Raw genomic sequence first — 15,573 nt, forward strand, 5'->3', positions numbered from 1 at the left:
TTTTGTTTTTCTGTTGTTGCTACTGTTGTTTTTCCTTAACTGGTATTTTAAGAAATAATTTGACTTTCTACACACTTACCTCAGCATATGCCTCCATGTCTTCTAGAAACTGACCAAGAAGAGTGGTAGAAAATGCAAGGTCAGCCACCCAAAATGGCTCCAAGCTCTGCAACCACCCTTGGAATCACAAGAAATTTTAAAAGAGTAGAATATATCCAAAATTTTTAAACCTCCAAAATTTGGTTTAAAGGCTAAACTGCCTACCCTAAAACATGCCCTGTATCATAAAGTTAGGACTCCTATTAACCAATCATGATTAAAAGCCTCCTCAATGCTATAAAAATTAACACTCTAAAATGAAACTAAAATGTAATCTCATGTCCTTACCTTTTAATCAGATTTAATATTCATAATGTCACTACATATGGCTTAGACAAATACTACCACCTACCCTCAGCCGGGTTTATTAACCTACATTTAACCAAGAAAAATATGAATTGAACTTCACAGTAGAAATAAAACAGAACCATTCTCAGTGGCAAATCCTATTTTCAGAAGATTATTGCACCAAGTAAGTTAAAAGAAGGCTGACTTCAGTAGCATGTGCCTGTATTTCTATCTCCTTAGGAGGCAGAGGCAGAAAGATTCCAAGTTCAAGGCCAGCTTGGGCAACTTATCAAGACCTCATCTAAAAAATAAAAGAGGTGGGGATATAGCTGAGCAGTAGAGTGTTGCCCAGCATGCACGTGGCCCTCAAGTCCAATTCCTACTATCACAAAAAAACTCTTAACAAACCAGTACATGCTGAGTTGTGCTATCATTCACCTAAATGCAAAATGAACAGAGCCAAAAAATACTTCCTTTTCATTTATGACAATTCTACAAAGTATTTTCTTCTTTAAATAATCAGAAACAGAACCCCTCCCAAAAGGAGAAAATCACAGAATCTTCCATTCTGAGTATCACCACCATCTTATCTTCTCCTACCAGTACATGCTACTAATGACTTCAATACTATCAATTTTTAACAAATCCAACATTAAAATCTGTACTTATCCTACCTACCTCTACTACAAACTGCTAATTTGCCTTTGAAAAAATCAATTTAGCTAACAAGTGATGTTCATTTATAGTAACCAATATATTTTCCTAAAGAAATTAGTTTTCTTAGATTATTATTAACAGCTGGTCTTTGGTGACCCAGCAAATTCTTTAAATGACTAGTATATGCTAAAAAAAACTTACCAGACACCTGCTGTGTGAGAGAAGGCTTCTGAGTATGATCTATGTGCCATCCCACTAATATATCAACCGTATCCTTAATGGAAACAAAATGAGAAGAGGCCAATCATTTTAAGTTCTTACTGCTATTTCACTTGTGGACTACATTACAGTAAAGGTCTTAGAAAAATCATTTCTGTTTTATTTGCTTAACACCACAGTAACTTAGGGGAAGGAGGATGCAGGATAATAAAGGTACTGAGTTTATGACACTGATGAAGTATTTCATCTTCTTTAAGTATCTTAAGATACTGCAATATCAGAAAAGAAAATATAGTTGGTATTTTTCATAAAAACAGTATTACTGCACCATTCAACATTGGACCCTTAATCTCTGCTAAGATATTCAAAGATGCAGAGCATTGTTTTCTATCTGATTACCCAGATACATCTCTCTCACACACACATTCTCCCTCAACACACACGCACATAATCCCCTTACCCTATCAATGGTGAAGTAGCATGGGGAACTCACCCTAAAATTAGTGCTGAATATATGAGGATAACATCGAGCCACTAAAAGAATGCACTTAACACATTTGCAAAGTAATTCTGGTGTATCCACATTCTCAAGAATAGACTGCAGGCTGGTCATTACAAGCTTAAAAACAAAAGTTGCAAATCATGAATTTTTAACAAAATAGGAATAAGAAAAGTAAATCATGTTGTTTGCTAGAGACTATATCTAGAACTGACTATAACACCAAAGTAAATATTGTTTTAGGAAAAACTGAAAACATTTCATTTCATTAAGCTATTAGGTTGAGAACCAATACTATTTGCTAACATCTATCAACATTATTCCTCTAATATTGATTAGTCTAAGTAACATACTTTTATGTTCCTTGTTAAGTGCTCTCTTTGATGCCCTAGCTGTGACTAAATTTCAAATACAAAAAATAAGATGTGCCCAGCAGATTATTTTCTTTAAAATATAATTACTTTCTACTTAAAATGTAAACCAAGCGCCTGCCTGATGTTTTAGAACAAAGTTTATATAATATGCTTCAAATTGGAATGACTTAAGATTAGACAGTATCATATACAAATGACATACAGATCATGTTACCACTATACATACAGGCTGCAAAAAAAAAAAAAAAAAAAAAATTCACAGATCAACAGTTCACCACACTAGTAAATATAGGAAGCTAATGGCCATCACTTTGAGCACCTCTTATAATTGTAGAGGTCAAAGGTAACTTGTATTAATCTCATATCTCAATAAATTTAACATTAAAATACTTATACAAGTTTTTCTTTTCCTGATGTATATATTTTTTTGGCAGACTGTATTCTTTAATACAAGGCATTCCACTGAGGAATATTTTGCAGTTGTTAAACACCATTCCCCTCCCCCAAAGAAAGGATTTTAAAAATAATGTTATAAATGTGAGAAATACTAGAATTAGAAAACCACCATTCTGTAATAGCCAATGTTGTAATTTATGCCCACATGAAATATCAATGGATGCTAAAATTTTTCAGTGAAAACCAGGATATTCCCTGTAATCCTTGCACTCTGACAGAAGCTGAGGCAGTAAGATCACAAATCTGAGCCCAGCTGTGCAACATGGAGAGACACTGCCTCAAAAAATAAAAATCTGAGCCCAGCCTGGGCTGATATAACTTAGTACAAAGGCCCTGGATTCAATTCCCAGTGCCACAAAACAAAACCAATATTCAGAAGGTCCAGAGGTATATCTACATTACCAATTCCAAAGAAAGAAAACCTAAGCCTTCAAAATAGGAAGCTGTAGTGATAATCCCCTCAATCAGGTGATCAAACATTGCCCACTGCAGTGGGACAATTTGATATTATGCACTCACTGGTGTGGGACCTTATTAAGAATGAACCTATGAAGTACTTGTGCCCAAAACACTGAAGCTGACTCTAGTCAGTAACAAACAATAAGGCAAACCCAAAAATACAGCGTACCACAAAATAAGGGCTACAAAAAATAAGTGTGCAGTCTATTCTAAATTAAAGAGATTAGGGCTGGGGATATAGCTCAGCGGCATAAGTGCTTGCCTGGCAAGCCTGAGGTCCTGAGTTCGATTCCCAGTACCCAAAAAACAAAAAAGAGATTAAAAAGTTATACCACCGAAGATAATGTTTGTTTTTGACGACCTGGAGCTTGACAGATTTAAAAGTCATGTCAGAGACAATCACAGAAGTTTTAATATGAACTATATATACAATAAAATTCATTTTCTCAGGTATGATTATAATATTTGTTACATAAGACCAGCCTTATTCTTAAGAGATACAATATTGTGGTATAAATTGATTTATCTTCAAATGGCTTAACAATAAAGTGTACTGTGGAAGGAAAACCACTGTAGCAAAATGTTCACTAGGGTTTGGGACCATAGCTCAGTGGTAGTACACTTACAAGGTCCTGGGTTCAGCAGCCCCTATTCCCTGTCCAACAGAGTTAATAAATGATAAATCTAGGTGAAGTAGAAATGGATATTACTGTATTGGTCCATACATTCTCCTGTGGATTTGAAATTTTTCAACATAGGAACTGTTCATGCCAGCAAGGTTGGTGCACATCTGTAATCCCAACACGTACGGAGCTGAGGCAGGAAGACCACAAGTTTAAATCCCATCTGGGCAATTTAGCAAGATCCTGTCTTCAAAATAAAAAAATAGTAAGGAGCTAGAGATGTTGCTCAGTGGTGGAGTGCCCCTGGGTTCAACCATCAATACCACAAAACAAAAAAGGAAAATGTTCATAATATAAAAACTATATGCAAAATAAGCCCTACACTGCAAGCATGAAGGCACATGCCTATAATCCCAGCACTTAGGAAGCTGAGGGAGGAGAAGCACTTCCAGTTCAAGGCCAGCCTGAACTACTACACTGTGTGACACTGCTCAAAAAAAACAGTAACAACAATAACAACAACAACAAAAAACCCTCAACTTGATGTTGTGCTGTTTAACTGAAGGTAATTACCTGAAACTTTTCCTAAGATTTTTCTAAGAACCTCTATTATCAGAGGAAAATGCACTTTCCAAAACAGGAGAGTCACAGGGAGACAGATCTTTTGTAAATGGGAGAGGGAACAAGAGATAGGGAAAGGAGGAGGAGGGAAGGGGTCATAAAAAGAATTAAGATGGATTATATACATGTACCACCCCCCACAATGAATGTAATCATTATGTATACAAACAGGTAGTAATAAAGCATTTTTAAATAGTAGTCATTCCTTATAGCTTTTATAAAATGCTAAAATCCTAAGTTTTAAAAACATTAGTGTATCTCAACAAAATTTTTTTTAAAGTCTTGCTAAACTGGAAATGAATTTCTCAATACATTCAGATACACAATAGTATAGTAAGACTAAGTAAATGAATATTAAGTATTCATTTATATATAAATTATTTTTCTACCTCTTAAATTAAGAATTTTTGACAAACTACCACACCTAAAAACTTAGAAACCCAGTTGTGGTATTTAGCTTTTGTCTCCCTCAAAATACATGAAAGCCCCCTCCTGCCCATCTCTCCAAGAATAGCTCCTATTTTCAAATCTACAAATCATTCTAATATTAAGCACTTTCAAAAGTAAGCTTCTGGAAAGTGAAGGCACATTTTTTAAACTAACTTATACCTAGTTTTATTATGTATCCTTTACATATACCCAAAAAATGACTTTCATGTATATCATATTTACAAACAGTAGATAATCCCTAAGTCACCCCTATCCTCAGTTCTCTTTCTTCAAGCTTCCTTCCAAGGACATGTTAAGGACAATCTTCCCAAGTATAACATCAGTGTCCCCCCACATCTTACCTGCATTACAGATGAAAAGGCTTTCTTTTCTCCTACAGTCTCTAGTGCTTTGTAGGTGGCACATAAGTAGAGGAGTTTAACTTCATCTTTTGCAGATGAGCTAAATTTGCTAAAAATCCACTTGAAGATCTTCTCAGCCTCATAGCTCAGAGAAGCACAAAGAAGGCCAAGACAGCAAGCTCCCTCCTGTCTCAACTCCTGAAGCAATTTGCTACTGTGTTTATTTTAACGCAAAAGAAACAAAACACACATAAAAGGCAAAGCTTTCAAAGATGACAAGAATGACACATCTTACAAAAGAATGTCTTAGATGTTATTTTCAAATTTTTAAATGATTTTTTAAAGTTCAAATTACATAAAAGGTTGAAATTTTACCCACTCAAGTACCGTATGCTCTATCCTACAATGCTCGAAACTACCTTTGTTAGATGTTAGATTTTCTTGTACAAAATCAATTATTAGCAAATAGTAAGGAAAGGTTTAGAAATGCTAAAATTCAGGCTTCAAATTCAATTTCAAACTAAATGATTCATTGAAAAGAGCAGAAAAAAAAAATCAGGCAAGGTTGGTAACTGCATTCTATATTCAAAATCTAAGTATTAAAAAACACAAAATGGCAATAAATACATAAACTTAAAAGGGTAACAGCATTAAGTGTAATATTAATAAGTAACTACATAAAATAAAAACATCAAAAGGCATTAAGATTTATAACCTGCTGAGTTTTGCATAATTTCCAACACTGCAATTCTTTAGGAAACACTCTGTGCACTTTACAAACCCCAGAGATTGTTTAAATCCACTCTTGCTCTAAAGAAACTCCCTTTCACCACTACTCTAAGCAATTCTGAAAATTACTTAGTTTACTAACTGCATTCATCTGTACCTTTTTCGTCAAGAGTGTATGTCATTCCACAAGTCAATGTGCAGTTACTTAGGTTGGCACATGGAAGGAAGGAAGGGAGGGAGGGAGGAGGGAGGAGGGAGGAGGCAGGCAGGCAGGCAGGCAAACCATAAAGAGGGAGAGGAGGAGGGAGGGACGAAAAAGAAAACAGAGAAAGTATTCCCTATCAAATAATTCCATTTGCTGGGGCTGGGGATTTAGCTCCGCGGCATAGCACCTGCCTGGCAAGCGCAAAGTCATGAGTTTGGTTCCTAGTACCGGGGGAAAAAAAAAACCACAAATAATTCCATTTGCATTCAACAGTAACTAATGTGTACATAACATAGATTATAGAGATATGAGGACTTAGTAAAATATCAAATATGTTTATCAACAAATAAAATGGACATCAGTTGTGTAATTTTTAGTCATTTAAATCTACCTATTATTACTTACCTTTCATTAAGCACATCATGTACAGCAGCCAAGATATTATCCAACTGTTTAACTAGTACCTTTAAAAGAAACATTTATAAAAATTTTAAATTCTTATCTTTTAAGAATAGTATTGTGTATAATTTTTACTTGTCTTCCCCTGTAAATTATAATTAAACAGCATTTCAGTTTATTTCCAGTCATTAATCAGCATATCAGAACTGTCATGTTTTTCATCAGACTAAGAGAAATGTATCCACAAGAAACATGGCATTGTAATCATCAATGAAAAATGAACTCAAAACTTGTTTTATGTGAAATGTACTTTAAAATGATTTGATGGATGGAGGGATAGACAGAGATGTCATAAAGCAATATGGTAAGGCAGCAATGACAAAATTTAGATAACAGGTATATCAGGTCATCTGGAGTGGTTTAAAATTCTTTCAACCTGCTGCATATTTAAAACTTTTCATAATAAAATTTGGGGACAGAAGTTTGGTTAGAACCAATGTTACTTGCGCCTCACTGTTCCATTCTTACTTATTTTCAGCTACCCCATATCAAGTTCTTAATTTAACATTAGAAGAACTACTTGGAATGTAGAAATTTTCCCATCATTTTCTTAGCCTTGCTCACCAGACAAAACTTAAAGAAGAAAATATGCACCCCATACCTTCCATTTCATGTATTTTTTAAAGAGTCTGTCCTACAACACCAAAAGAAAAATTCTGAGAACAGCAGGATTATCCATGAGATAAAATATGCTAAAAATTGGGGCTGGGGATTTAGCTCAGTGGCAAAGCGCCTGCCTGGCAAGCGCAAGGTCGTGAGTTCAGTTCCCGGTACCGGAGAAAAACCAAAAAAAAAAAAATAATAATAATTATGCAAACTCAAAATATGCTAAAAATTAATAGCACTTCAGTTGGATGTGGTGGCACATGCCTGTAATCCCAGCACTCAGGAGGCTGAGGCAGGAGGAAGATCCTATATGCATGAGGCCAGCCTGGGATACACCATGAGTTTAACGCCAGCCTGGATTACACAGCGAGACCCTGTCTTAAAAAAAAAAAACCTGAAGTACTTTACTGCAGCAGCTACCAATATGAATCTAACAATGGGTACATGAGTCACACACTGAGTTCTAGATTATCGTAAGTTAGGCCCAAAAAGAGTGGAATAATTTCCATTTTACCTTAGAAGCAACTTTCCCCTTCTTAAACCACTCCAGGTAACTTTAGCTTATTATGGAGACACAAACATTTTAAACAATTCTAAACATACTGTACACACCAGCTTATTTTCTGGTTGCTGAATAAATTCTTTCAACTGCTTTACAGTAGCCAGTCTTCGGTCCCTGTCATCTTCCCGGGTGATCCTCCGAAGAAGATTCGACAGTCGAGACTCATCAGAATAAGACATCGATCGCTCTGTGGATATAAATATTTTGTTGCCTTTGAGTACAAATAAGCATAGAAAGTTTACAGCCCAAATATTTTAAGTATATCAACATTCACACTTCACCAGAAAATAGACGGAACTCTTGTCAATTCTGTTCATCTCCATATACCGAGGCATAACAGAGTGCCTGGCCCTACACTTATAGGCCCTTAAAAGACTTCCTGAAACAAAGAATGAAATCCTAAGCAAACTGAACATCTCCAAAGGACCATCTGAGAGAGAAAAAAGCAAAGTTTAGAAAGAATTTTCTTCAGGTCCATTCCAAGCTCTTTTTCAACATCCAGGTAAAGAGAATGGGTAGTGGTGCATGCTTGTACTCCCAGCTACTTAGGAGACTATGTGAGGTAGGTAGATCTTTTGAGTCCAGAACTTCAAGACCTCCCTAGTAACAAGACCATAAATAGAAACATAAACATAACAACTAAAAGAGAATGGGTATACATAAATAATTTTTAGGGATTAAATTTCAATCAGATATAAACAAGGTATATGCTTCTACTTCTCACCGAAGTATTGCACTGTAGGGGAGCCTCTTACTCAATTATCATCATTATTCTAGGACAAACTTTTAGTGACCACACATTCAGTTCCACAAATATCTGTCACAGTTCACTGTGACAGATATTTGCATACATGCAAAGTATGCACCACAAGAAAGTGGCAGGGCTGGGGATATAGCTCAGCAGCACAGTGCCTGCCTGCCAAGCATGATGTCCTGATATTCCTGGTTTAAAAAAAAAGAAATGAGAAGTGGCAAACCAGAACTTTTCACTTTTTTCACTGCAAGAAGAATGAATGTTCAAACAGTGTTAGACACTATTAATAAAAATGAATGTAAGGACTAAATTGCTAAAATTTTAAAGCAATACTATTTATCATGACTAGCCAAAAATATGTAAACAACAAATACAAAAGAACGTATGTAACAGTTCCATTTGCAAGGCATTATTAAAAAAATTGGTAACTGCTAAGCTCAATGGCACACACCTGTATTCCCAGCTACTTGGAAAATTAGGCAGGAGAATCAAGACCAGCCTGTGTTACACAGTGCCTTAGTAGGACCTTGTGTCAAAGATTTTAAAAAGGGCTACAGTCCAGTGCAAAGGCCTTGATTCAATGCCCTACAAAAAAGGGGAAGGGAAAGAAGGAAAAAAAAAAAACCACCTCGCAATAAAACAAACTACATCTACGGGAAGGAACAGGATTTAAAATCTCTGGCCCAGGGAGTATTTTGGTAGAAATGGCCACCCAAAATGTCATTAACCTATCTGCTAAGAAATCCCTGTTCCATATAAATTGTATAATCTCTGTTCTGTATAATATATATAATTCTGCCACTGCATTCCTGTGAGCTAGTAAGAAAGAGGAATTGGACTAAATTAGCTGTAGAGTCACTTTCCCGCTTCTAAAATACAGTTAAGTCTAAAGCTACAATCACTATTAAGGAACAGCACAGGCTTTTGCTTAGTCATTCTACTTCTGAAATCTGACGAAAAAGCAAACAATTTTTAAAGTTATATTCCAAAAGAAAAAGCTATGCGTACAAAGACGTTCACCAACACACACAACACACATGTGGGGGAGGGGGCACCACAAAGTACATACCCAGCAAAGCACATAAATCAAAATCTCCATTTCATACTTAGCTTTATTAACAAAATTTTAATTAATCCTGAATTTTCAAGGTACTTTACCCACACAGTAGCACTTGCGTTATAAGGCAGACACTGGTATGGGTACATTTAACTACAGAAAAAGTCCCACTCTGTATACAGGACTTGCTGTACATACTACCCGTTCAGTTCTCATAGTAACTGGGGAAGGTTTTTCTTTAAAATCTTATACAGTCTTCCAAACTTTTATTGTGGGAAACAGTACACAGAAAAAAAATGTACACTTTTACTTGCATGTTTTGCAACTCAATGTAAACTATTCATGCCTGTGCAAGGCATTATTAAGAAATAAAGCATTCAGGGTAAGAGGAGATACCGGTCTTAAGAAGGAACACTCGAGGTGTATGTGGTTCGTCCCAAGTTTTCTCAGCCTTACCCTGTGATTTCCTCATGTCTTTGGTGGCTAATGCACGACTGCCATGCTGAACACTGGTGAACTCAGGGCTGGTCACATTGTTAACCCTCAGCTCTTGCCCCAACGACTTCCGACCATAAGTATTTTCCCCAGATCCTCCATTGACACTGTAGCCACCTAAAAACAGCAACATTTACATTATTTTATTAGGGTTCTTTATTTCACTCTATCAGTTCCTGGCAGTTCAGAATCTTACTACCTACGCACAAAAAAATAAAAAAAAAAAAAACCAACAGCTTTTGTTTCTCCTACCTTTTCCCTGTGTTGTTTGCCTTGAAATAATTTTGATTCTTCCATTGGAGTATAAAAAAAATGAGAACTAATTAAATTAGCTCTTGTACTTTGTTTAAAAACTAAGACTGTTTAAAGTCTAGAGGAAAGACAGCAGTCTAAAGGAACTTCAGCCACAGTGATAGTATCACACATTTTTAGCAAATACACAACACATGTAGATACTGCATATATTTAAAAAATAACAAAGTGGGTAAACTTATGAAGTGTTCAGAAATAACTTCACTTGTTACCTGTATTTTAAATATGTTAGAAGAAAGGAAGAGCTGGGAGAATGAAGAAGAAAAGGGAAACTGGTAGGTTAAAAACCTGGGTCCAGCATGAAGGAAAGAAACAATACATGTATGTGTGTGTGTATATATATATATATATATATATATATGTACCCTTTTCGTCATTCTGTATGTCAGCATGGACTCTGGTATCATCATGCCTTTGCCGAGACACCACAGCTGAATTTGAAGGTTGCAGTCCATAAGAAGAAGAACCCCTATCTCTAGATGAAGAGTATTTTAAATTATCTGGTTCGGCTGATGCACTATCAGTTCTGTAAAGAGAGAAAACCACAGGAATAGAATTTTAAACAAACATTTAATAGCCAAAATCTTAAATCTTTCTTTTATACAAGCCTTTCTCTTCTTCCTACTTTTTATACTCAATCATAACTATTATATATAAGCACTCCATTGTCTACTAAGTCATCTTTCAACCAAGAAGAGACTCTTTGTCAATAGATAAATTGCCAGCTATTTAGTCTCTTCTATTCGAAAGACTCATTCAGAAATATAAATAACTACAAGGATTAGAGTGACCAACTCATCCTACTTTGCTCAGGACTTTACTGGTACTGTAAGTCTCCTGACACAGGCAAAATGGGACAATCTGTCACTCCAATCCAAGATTCTTTTCCCATGATGGGATTTTAAAAAGTAGTTCTTCCTTATAAACTCTCCCTCCAGCAGAGGGCTAAGGAGTTTAAAAAAAAAAAAAAAAAATGCACAGCCGTCCCAGTCACAGAAATAAAAATACTGGTACCATATCAGGAAGGAGCAATATGTCATCAAAGTATTTTAAAATATTGCCCTAACCTCTTAATCAAATCCTTAATTTAATTATTTATTGGGAAAACACAATGATATTTGAAAGCAAGCTCAATAAGATATAAGCAAAAGACACAGTACCTGTAAAGTAAAACTATGTTTATGCAATGCAATACTAAAGACCTCACTGAAGATAATGTAGAGTATTGATTAAAATTACAAAGTGAGGAAACAGTTTTAAGAAAATAAGATACCATAAACCTAAAACTGAATCTCAAGCTTGTGATCCAGTTCATGTAAGTACTATTTAGAGTAATACCTGGTACTTGGATATTAACAAACAAGTAGCCAGGAATATAGCTCACAAGCGCCTGCCTGGCAAGCACAAGGTACTGAGTTCGATTCCTGGTACCAAATAAAAATAAAAAACAAGTAGTACAGTCCAGGGTAAAATCAGCATTCTAATCCACGTATGAGCTCTACTCTGTTCTGTCCCCTAACATCCTCATCAGTAAAACAGAGAAACAGCTACAAAATTTCTCGTATTATTCTTCCAACCACCCATCATAAACTGTCAAGAAAAAAAAGTATTCTACTGTAGTACATGAAAAATGTAAATTAGTTGCCCTCCTATTGATTTTCTCCTGATAATAACAGCCTTTTAAAAAAATGTCACTTCTGTATTTATTGAAAACATCTGAGCCCATCATCATTTTTGGAGAAGTTTAGGACACGAGCAAGGGCAAAAAACCAACCTATTCCTCAAATCTAACCTTCTCCTCAAATTTCATGCCCCTCCTACTGTGTGTAGAAAAGACAGCACTGTTTGTATACATATTTAATTCAGAATGTATCACCTTTTATTTACCCCCATCCACAGAAATACTACACACAAAATTTTGCATAGGTTCAATCAGTTGAACACCTTGATTTATACTTACTGCAATCACTGGGGGGTTTGTTTTTTACTGAGGGGGATGGAGACAGGGTCTGGCTATGTAGTTCAGGCTGGCCCTGAACTCACTATGTAGTCCAGGCTGCCCTCCAACTAGCACACCCAGCTGCAACCACTGTTAATACAGAATGAACACAACAGGTCCAATTACATTTGGATTCCTAATTAGCACAAGTCTAAAGCCCATTTCTAAAAGCTCCGAATCTGAAACTTATTAAAAGTCCATAATCTAATATACTAAAATATCTAAGGTTCTTCTTCACGTATTCATAAGACAAACTTATGTACTACTAACACTTGGAAAAATAAAAGCTATAGAATTTCAGGCATAGAATGTATGAGGCTATTTTCTAAGTATTCTAAATCTATATGCATGAACAATCCATGAAAGGATAAGGACTTTTAAAAACTAATGGAAAGACATTCCTCACATCCCTAAAAATAACACATTACATGTGTACCTATAATAAACCATAAAGCATCATTACTTTCTAAAAGGGGATTGAGAAAAGACCTAGTGAGTTTTCCCACAAGTTTTTAACTTGTATACATAAATGGCACCTAATACAACCTGGAAACATAACCTATTAAAAAATGATGGAAGAAAAAAAATGACTAATTTTGAAATATAAGGATAACCATCTGCTAGTATGTAAACATGCCTTCATTTCCTATTTTCATTCTGTTTACTTATCACATATGCTATCCTTACTCATAAGAGTCTTAAGAGTTAAATATTTATCCTTTTCTGGTGACACAGTAATAACATAACGCAGCAGAGAATACAGGTTAAAAAAAGATCTGGGCTCAACTCCCAGCTCAAGCACCAAAAAGGTACATGTGCCTTTGCACAAATTAATCTCCAGGCCTTGCATAAAAAGAGGGTAATTCCTATCTAACATGTAAGATTGTTATGAAGCTTAAATAAGATAATTCTTAAGAAATGCTTAGATTGCAGGGCATATGAAGAGTTGGTAAAACCATAAAACAAAATAAACTCAAGGTTTATAATGTAACAGAAAATTAATGTACAAGCACCTGATGAGCATATAAATACAATCAAAAGTTTTTATACTCAATATATAGCTGCTCATTTTCAATTTACTGAAAAAATTAAGCAATTTACTGTTATCAACAAATTCTTAAGATGCATTTGATTTCAGATTAAACTTATAAAACCAGGAGCAACTTCCAAATTTGTTAGAAATAAAAATTTTAAAGTCCTGTAGCTATAAACACTGGGGTTTTTTTTCTCCCAAAGAATTAGGGTTTTCAAAATATTCAGTAGATAGAACCACTATCTCAGAACTGCCTTAAAACTTCCTCGTTGCCAATTTCTTTCAATACAAATTGACCCACACATTTACAATCAGAATTAGAGCTATAAGTACTCTGAACCCAAAAGCAAAAAATGGCTCGGCTTTTATATGAAAGCTTTATTTTTGTAATATCTAGACTGCTTAGGTCTGAAACACTAAAATGTTAGGCCGTTAGCACCAAAATCATCCCAGTCCAATAAATAGGAAACCATTCAGGAATGAAAATGAGGATTTAAAAGGAGGCAATCAAAGGCACAAAACAGAAAATGTAGATTTGAACTCCAAGAGGCAGACATAAATGTTAAACTAGTTAGTTAGAAGGGCTGAAAAAGCTATCTATCATCTGCTAGAATTAGTGTCTCAATTTAGTTAAAAAAAAAAAAAAAAAAGTATCTATTAAGGCTAAGGATCCTAGCAAGGATCCAAAAATACCTCCATAGCCCCCTTAATACTCTAAAAATATTATGGAAAGAAAAAAAGAAATGCATAAATTTCCCCAAAATGATCAAACTGAAGTTAAAGCTTGATGTACATGCCATATGAGAGGTAAGTTTCTAAAGCTCATACCTCAAAAATCGCATACTGTATAATATGGAGCCTTTGTGATGTTTTGCATCAAGTCAATCTGTAAGACAGCAGTTACAATATTAGTGAAGACAGTGGGTTAAAACATTTGTTGTTCAAACATGAAGCAAATATCATTCATGGGTTAGGTGCTTTTAGCTGAACTAGAGCCCCCTTGGGTCCATATGCCGAAGCAAAAATTGAAATGAAAAGTTACTCTGTGCCTTACAGGATGAAGAACCTTAAGGTGGCAACCGAAAAAATTTTGGTGCATAAGAGAATTTAAATGTTAATTATAACAATCAAATCACATGCAAATACAGTTACCACTCAATTGTTACCTGTACTTAATAGAAAAAGTAATAAATTGAAGTAATCCATTTTAAATGACCCAAATCCTCAACTTCATACATCCGCAATGCACCACATGTTAGAGGACAGTATCTCCTGGCTAAACAGTCTTAGGGTCCAGTTCATATAAGCATTAGAAAGCACACCACCAATCCCAAAAAAAGTCCACCTCTGAAAAGTGTAAAGTCAGGGGATTCCATAACAAGAGGCATTTCCAAAAGACACCCAAAAACGACTTGATGCAAACACCACACCTTGCAGTGCCACGAGGATAAACATCATATCCCTTCAAGTTGCTTTTACCTAGGCTTACTAAGGGATTTTGCCCTTTTGGTGAGATCTAGTTTATAACAGATATAAATCAGGAAGTGAGATTTGCACTAAAGCCAATGAAGCAGAAATATTTTTATTCTATAAAACAATGGTACTCATAGACAGTGTCACTGCCACAAAGTATATGTAGGGTTTGCTTAAAATTTTTCATGTTAACAGTTAATACTGCTTGAAAATGATTTACCTTTTAAAAATAAATCCCAGTAATATCTCTTACTCACCTGGATTTGGATATGATTTCATGAGGGACAAGAGAAAGGATGAAACTATGCATAGCCTTGAGATTTGTGCGCACCACTTTTACATTAGAAACAGCTGAGTGTGGGGCTAAAAATTCATTTGGGAGGCTCAGAGACTTTATTACACAGAACTCTTCTCACAGAAAACATTATGTTCACATTTAAGAAAACAATTTAATCATTTCGTGTCTAAATTACAAACGAGCCTAAATCAGCTTTACAGTACTAAAATATAAAAATAATATAATTTCTTGGTGAAACTTCCTTGGCTACGTATTAAGAATTATCATACCAAATCTTCATCAATGTACAAGTTCTTTAAGAATTTTTAATTGTAAATCATACACTCAAATAAACAGCCACTCTAGACTGATGAAAAATATATTTTTTAACTGCTGTGAAATTATAGTTTTACCTTTCCCAAAGAGAGTTTTGGTTTTTACCTGAGCCTTCAGGAAAATAATTTCTAAATCCTTGGAATGTCATCGAGAGAGAGAGAGAGAGAGAGAGAGAGAGAGAGAGAGAGAG

General features: G+C 35.2%; 1 protein-coding gene across 4 annotated transcripts in view; it reads right to left on the minus strand.

The window, feature by feature from the left end:
• The window catches only part of Smg1 (SMG1 phosphatidylinositol 3-kinase-related kinase), a 98,638-nt gene that overhangs the window by 59,989 nt on the left and 23,076 nt on the right, over positions 1 to 15,573 (minus strand). For 2 of the 4 annotated variants that reach the window (XM_005391089.2, XM_005391088.2), the window contains exons 2-9: positions 10,631 to 10,791; positions 9,915 to 10,070; positions 7,698 to 7,834; positions 6,426 to 6,484; positions 5,087 to 5,300; positions 1,757 to 1,882; positions 1,246 to 1,318; positions 80 to 177 (exon numbers count right to left, since the gene is read on the minus strand). In XM_005391089.2, coding sequence (XP_005391146.1) covers positions 80 to 177; positions 1,246 to 1,318; positions 1,757 to 1,882; positions 5,087 to 5,300; positions 6,426 to 6,484; positions 7,698 to 7,834; positions 9,915 to 10,070; positions 10,631 to 10,791 — 1,024 coding nt within the window. Of the gene's footprint in view, positions 1 to 79; positions 178 to 1,245; positions 1,319 to 1,756; positions 1,883 to 5,086; positions 5,301 to 6,425; positions 6,485 to 7,697; positions 7,835 to 9,914; positions 10,071 to 10,630; positions 10,792 to 14,125; positions 14,184 to 15,573 lie in introns of all 4 variants that reach the window. The other 2 variants (XM_005391090.2, XM_013517825.1) reach the window with 2 other exon arrangements.

This window comes from Chinchilla lanigera, unplaced genomic scaffold, assembly GCF_000276665.1.
Source record: "Chinchilla lanigera isolate Chin_1 unplaced genomic scaffold, ChiLan1.0 scaffold00041, whole genome shotgun sequence".
Lineage (NCBI taxonomy): Eukaryota > Metazoa > Chordata > Mammalia > Rodentia > Chinchillidae > Chinchilla > Chinchilla lanigera.